General features: G+C 54.6%; 1 protein-coding gene across 1 annotated transcript; it reads right to left on the bottom strand.

Annotated features, from left to right (window-relative positions):
* Positions 1-2263: 2263 nt before the first annotated feature.
* Positions 2264-2743, bottom strand: LOC108509279 (scale keratin-like). Its single transcript, XM_017838640.1, has one exon. The coding sequence runs from the start codon at positions 2741-2743 to the stop codon at positions 2264-2266; it is 480 nt and encodes a 159-aa protein (XP_017694129.1).
* Positions 2744-5390: the final 2647 nt, after the last annotated feature.

Here is a 5390-nt window from a genome sequence, read left to right as displayed (position 1 = left end):
AGGGGGCAGCTCCTACGGGGGGGGTTCCTATGGAGGGGGCGGCTCCTACGGGGGTTCCCGCAGGTTTGGGGGAGGAAACTGTGGCTCCTTTTTCTTCTGAGGAGCCCCCCCCTGTGCCCTGGCAGCAGCCCTGGGCTGTGCTGAGCTCCCGGGGGAGCTGCAGTGCCGGGGATGTGCCGGGGATGGACTTTGCTGGTCCCGGTGGAGCTGCAGCACTTCCCAGCTCCCTGGGACACCTCCCGTGTGCTGTGGGACTGCATCCCCCACACCCCTCCCGTGCTTCCCACCCACCCACCACCATTAAAGTTCTGTTGCATCGCTATTTTTTGCCCAGTGTTTTCTTTTTCACCTTTTCACCCACAAACCTCGTTTTTCATTGGCTCAGTTGCCCCGAGCCAGCTGAAAACCTTCTGTCCCACGTCCTTGAGGGACCTCCAGGGCCCTTCAGGTGACAGCAGGAATTTGCAGCGGTGGAAAACGTTCTCCCTGTGACACATTCCAGGACTCATGTGGCCGAACTGGAATTCCACCTCCCCACACTGTGGGATTTCACCTCCTCCTGGCAGTCTGGGATTTTTCCCTCCTCGCTGCAGAGCTTCGTGATGATTCCAAGCAAATTATCTAATTGTTTTCAAATTGAGCCTGTTTCTTCAGCCCTATTAAGGTTTTGCTTGGAGCTGATGAGTTTATTGTCTGCCATCATTAATCCCAGATTAAAATCCCTTAATTCCTTAAGCACTGGGAACTCAAGCCATTGCTTGGTTCTGTGTCATCTAATTTCCTTTCTACCTCCAGAGAGGCTGCCAATTAAAATCTTTGTTCCTGCCATTTTCACCTTGGTTTTAGAGAGAGAAAAATTAGATTTTCCAAGTCAGGAATCTGTCCCAGGGATACCTTTGCAAGGAACATCAAAGGGAGTAGAGCCGGGTTTTAAGACATCTTCAGCTTTCAGTAGACTTGGAGACTCACCCATCGGTCCCTTTGTGCTTCTGCTCCCAGGAGCAGCTACAAAAACAACAACACGAGGTGTGATTCCTGCTCTTGTGTCACTCCCCCCTTAGGAAATCCTCTCCTGCACACCCTGGTGATGTGAAAGCACATTTTGCTGTGATATAACTGCAGCCCTCGGATGGGGCCACAGTCAAGGGCAATTTCTACACATCTCCAAGTGCCTGACACTGCAAGATCGAGGTGACAAATCAAGTAAAGTTTCCTTGCTGGATTTTCTTCGGTTCCCATTCCCAACCCTCAAAGAAATGTGGTTTTATATTGATTTGCATTCTTTAGGCACTTCTGACAGTGTGTTGGAGTTGCCCAAACCTCAGACATCCTCAGGGAGCCACAATAATTCCAATAAACTGACTCTAAATGAAAGATGGTGATAGAAGGGAGGGGGTCGGGCTCTGCTCCCAGGGAACAAGGGACAGGAGGAGGGGAAACGGCCTCAAGCTGTGCCAGGGGAGGCTCAGGTTGGCCATGAGGAGGAATTTCCCCCTGGAAAGGGTGTTCAGGCCTTGGCAGGGGCTGCCCAGGGAGGTTTGGAGTGCCCAGCCCTGGAGGTGCCCAGGGCAGGACTGGAAGTGGCACAAAAACATCGAGTCACCACCTCCAGAAACCTCTGTGACCCACAAAGAACCACTGAACTCCTTTGTGGGCTTAAATTGGGAATGTTTCCTCCAACCCTCCCTTTCACAGCTCCTTGATTACTTCAGCAATCACCACAAAACCACATAATTGCTGCTCTCAGGCTCGAGGAAGTGCAGGGAGTCAGCCGGGAGGGTCAGACCAGAACGGCCCCGCGGAGAAAGGGAAACTCAACCACAATGTGATGATGCAGGAGGATTTTATTGGGATACACCGGGGAAGGAGGTGGCCCATGACACAGAGCAGGCACTCCTTGGAGCACAGCACTCCCTGCCCAAGCAGAGTCCAGCTCCCACCCTCTGTTCTTCTCCTGTCACGGGTGGATTGACGGAGTCTGGGTCAGGCCTTTCAGGTCATCCTTTTGTCTCCAGCTGGCCCAGTCAGACGGGGAGCAGGCAGTGCAGGAGGATCAGAGGAGCTGTCACCAATAACAGACAAAGGCAGAAAAGCAGCAGCAGAGAGGTGTGGGCCCAGTTTCCAGGGGTGCTGAGCGGGGGTGGCTCCCGTTGGGGCTTTTGCCATCCCTGGGAGCCGATCTCGGCGGAGGATCCGGGCTGTGCGTTCTCACATCCTGGTTCCTCGCCTGGTCTGGGGCTTTTTGGGTGCCTGGAAAGGAGCCTCAGTTTCCCAGGCGGGAGCAGAGGCTGGTGTAGAACCTCCTGCTGTAACACCCCCCCGGCCTCGAGGAGCCCCCGGAGCCTCCGGAGCTGCAGCATCCAGAGGAGCCCCCCATGCCCGACATGCCCCCGGAGCCAGAGGAGCCCCCAGAGCCAGAGGAGCCCCCCATTCCTGACATGCCCCCAGAGCCATAGGAGCCCCCAGAGCCATAGGAGCCCCCAGAGCCATAGGAGCCATAGGAGCCTCCCATCCTGGGGGTCAGAGCACCGGAGGGCTGCGGGAAGGACGACCCCACATAAGCTTCCTGGGGGCAGCTGCTGACGACGGGGCCCGGGAAGGTGATGAGGACTGGAGGGGCATAAACGACGGCCCTGGAGTCCCCACAGGCTGTCACACAGGAGCCAAGGCTCCTGCCATAGGCACAGGGCTCGGGGCAGGTCACCTCACAGCCGGGCTGGCACCGGGAGCTGATGCTGCTCATGGTCCTCGGGGTCGGAGCTGGAGCTGGGAAAGAAAAGGTGGGAGTCAGGAAAGCACCAGGGGCAGGGGCTGCTGGGTGCCCATCACGGGGTTAGGGGGCAAATCAGACCCTTGTCCTTCCCAGCCACAGAATCCCAGAATCCCTGAGGCTGGAAAAGCCCTCCTGGGTCACCGAGTCCCCTCTGTGCCCCATCCCCACCTTGGCCCCATCCCCACCCCACTCAGTGCCACGGCCAGTCCTGCCCTGGGCACCTCCAGGGCTGGGCACTCCCCCACCTCCCTGGGCAGCCCCTGCCAAGGCCTGAACACCCTTTCCAGGGGGAAATTCCTCCTCATGGCCAACCTGACCCTCCCCTGGCACAGCCTGAGGCCGTTTCCCTCCTCCTGTCCCTTGTTCCCTGGGAGCAGAGCCCGACACCCCCCGGCTCCCCCATCCTGTCAGGGAATTCCAGAGCCAGAAGGTCCCCCCTGAGCCTCCTTTTCTCCAGGCTGAGCCCCCCCAGCTCCCTCAGGAGTTCTCCAGACCCTTTCCCAGCTCCATTCCCTTCTCTGGACACGCCCCAGCCCCTCCATGTCCTTTCTGAACCTCCTCCCTTAAATCCCCCTGTCCTGTGACACCTTTTCTTCCTCCCTTCCTGCCCCAGGACTCTCCTTTATCCAGCAGAGTTAAGCTTTATATTTGCCCCCCTCAAGTTTTGAAAGCCATAAGAAACAAAATGAAGGAACTCTTTTAAAATCCTCTTTAAATGCTAAGTTGGTTTCTGGCCCCATCTCCAAGTCACTGCAGGGAGTCTCCTGGGAAAGGGGGGTTTCACTGCCACAGCTCAAGGCTAAAATCACAAAGTACAGACCCAGGAAAGAGTCCTCATTTCAACTAAACAGAAACAGGACAGATGGGAAGTATCAGCTTAAATCCAACTTACCTCTGGTAGCAGGAGAAGTCAGGAGAAGGTTTTAGGAGACTCCAGAGATGGTCCTGCTTTTATACCCCTTTGCAGGCAGCTCCAGGGATGTGAAGCACCTCATAAAATCTCCACCACTTACCAAATTGTGATTTATTTTTTTTCTGTGTGACTCCTCTGATGCTCATAATTATTTTCATAGTTTCTAATTAGCAAATCAACCCTGGACATATACAGTGCCACTCTCATATCATAAATCTGAGGGTTTTACTGGGCTGAAATTTTACAGCCTGTGCAATATCCCTCTGGTGACCTCACTGGATTCACAGAGGGAACCGACCCCTGCTTGTTGTTTTTGGCTGATGATTTGCCAAGGGGGGGCCTGGAAAGATCAACCTTCCAAATCTGCTTTTGAGAGTGGCTTGAACTGATGTTGAGCAATATGAGATGATTTTGGGGTTCAACCTCCCTCCTGAAGAATTTCAGGGGGGGGTTTTCATGGAAAGGGTTGGAATGGAAGGGCTTTCCCAGCTGGAATGGTTCTGTGATTCTGAGACCCACCTTGGAGCACAAAGACCTGGTGACTCTTGGGCGGCTCCAGTGGCATCCTCATGACAAGGCTCTGAGCACAACACCCCAAAATGAGCTTTGACACTTAATTGGGGGAAATGACTCCAAGGGCTCAGGGCTTAAGTTCATGTCACGTGTCACCTCAACCCCCTCGCTCTGGGTTTTGCTCTGTCATCCCTTGGGATGGATTCAGGGAGGGTTACAAAGAATCCTGACCCCCCATCCCGGGTGGGGTTGGGCGATTCCCTGGGAGGGATTATCCCTAAATCCGAGGATTACACCCCAAATGTGTGACTGACACATCAGTGGCCTCCTTCCTTCGGGTCACTGAAGAGCAGCCAACACAGAGATCAGCTCCTGTTTCCTTTGGAAGCAGGATGATGCCCAAAGGATTGTTCTCCACGGAGCTGGAGACAAAAGGAACCTGGTGGGTGTTGGATTCGTGTCGCTCAGAGCAGGGCTGGAACTGGAGCACCAAAGATGAGCTGAGGTGGAAACAATCACGGGGCTTAAGAGAGGATCTTTTTTCCTTGCAGGTGACATGAATTTGGCAAATAATGGATGAGCTCACATCCTCCTCATTGTCCAAAAAGCTGTATAAAAGGGGAGAGAACTGAGAGCTCTCCCATCCTTCCAGCCCCACTGATTTATTCCCCCAAGCCAGCAGGGTAAGTCTGACTTCACTGCACTTCTCTGGAGGTACAGGGTAGTTAAAATTCACTTCTTTTTTTATCTTGCAAAATTCCAGCCTCTGACTGGTCACCACACAGTGAGGTCACCCCCAAGCCTTCCCTTCTCACTGTGCTTTCTGTGTGGGGAAGAACTTCCACACGTTCCAGTGGCTGAGCCTGGCAGGGATCGTTCCCAAGTGCCCATTTCAAGCTGGGAACATTCTGGGTAATGGATAATTCTGGATAATGATGATAATTCTGTGCCATGTGGGTTGCAGAGTGGGTGGTGAGTGCAGCCACACTCAGCTTCACCCAGCTGGGCTCCCACAGGACCGGGAGGATCAGACTCAGCGATCCCGAGGCTGATCCGGGGCTGTCCCTGTGAGCTGGGACTGCAGTGAAGGTGATGCCTCCCAGTTTACCCAGCAGAGTTCCACCCCCACACGGGGCTTGCTCAAGAGGCCGGAGGATGAAAGGTGGAGTAATGGGAGTGAGAATTGCTGGG

The sequence above is a fragment of the Lepidothrix coronata genome, unplaced genomic scaffold (assembly GCF_001604755.1).
Source record: "Lepidothrix coronata isolate B3197 unplaced genomic scaffold, Lepidothrix_coronata-1.0 Scaffold350, whole genome shotgun sequence".
Lineage (NCBI taxonomy): Eukaryota > Metazoa > Chordata > Aves > Passeriformes > Pipridae > Lepidothrix > Lepidothrix coronata.
The sequence above is the reverse complement of the archived record's forward strand: the minus strand, read 5'-3'. Positions and strand labels throughout refer to the sequence as shown.

Coding starts and splice junctions, on each gene's coding strand:
- LOC108509279 (XM_017838640.1), bottom strand. CDS start 2,743: ATGAGCAGCATCAGCTCCCGGTGCCAGCCCGGCTGTGAGGTGACCTGC.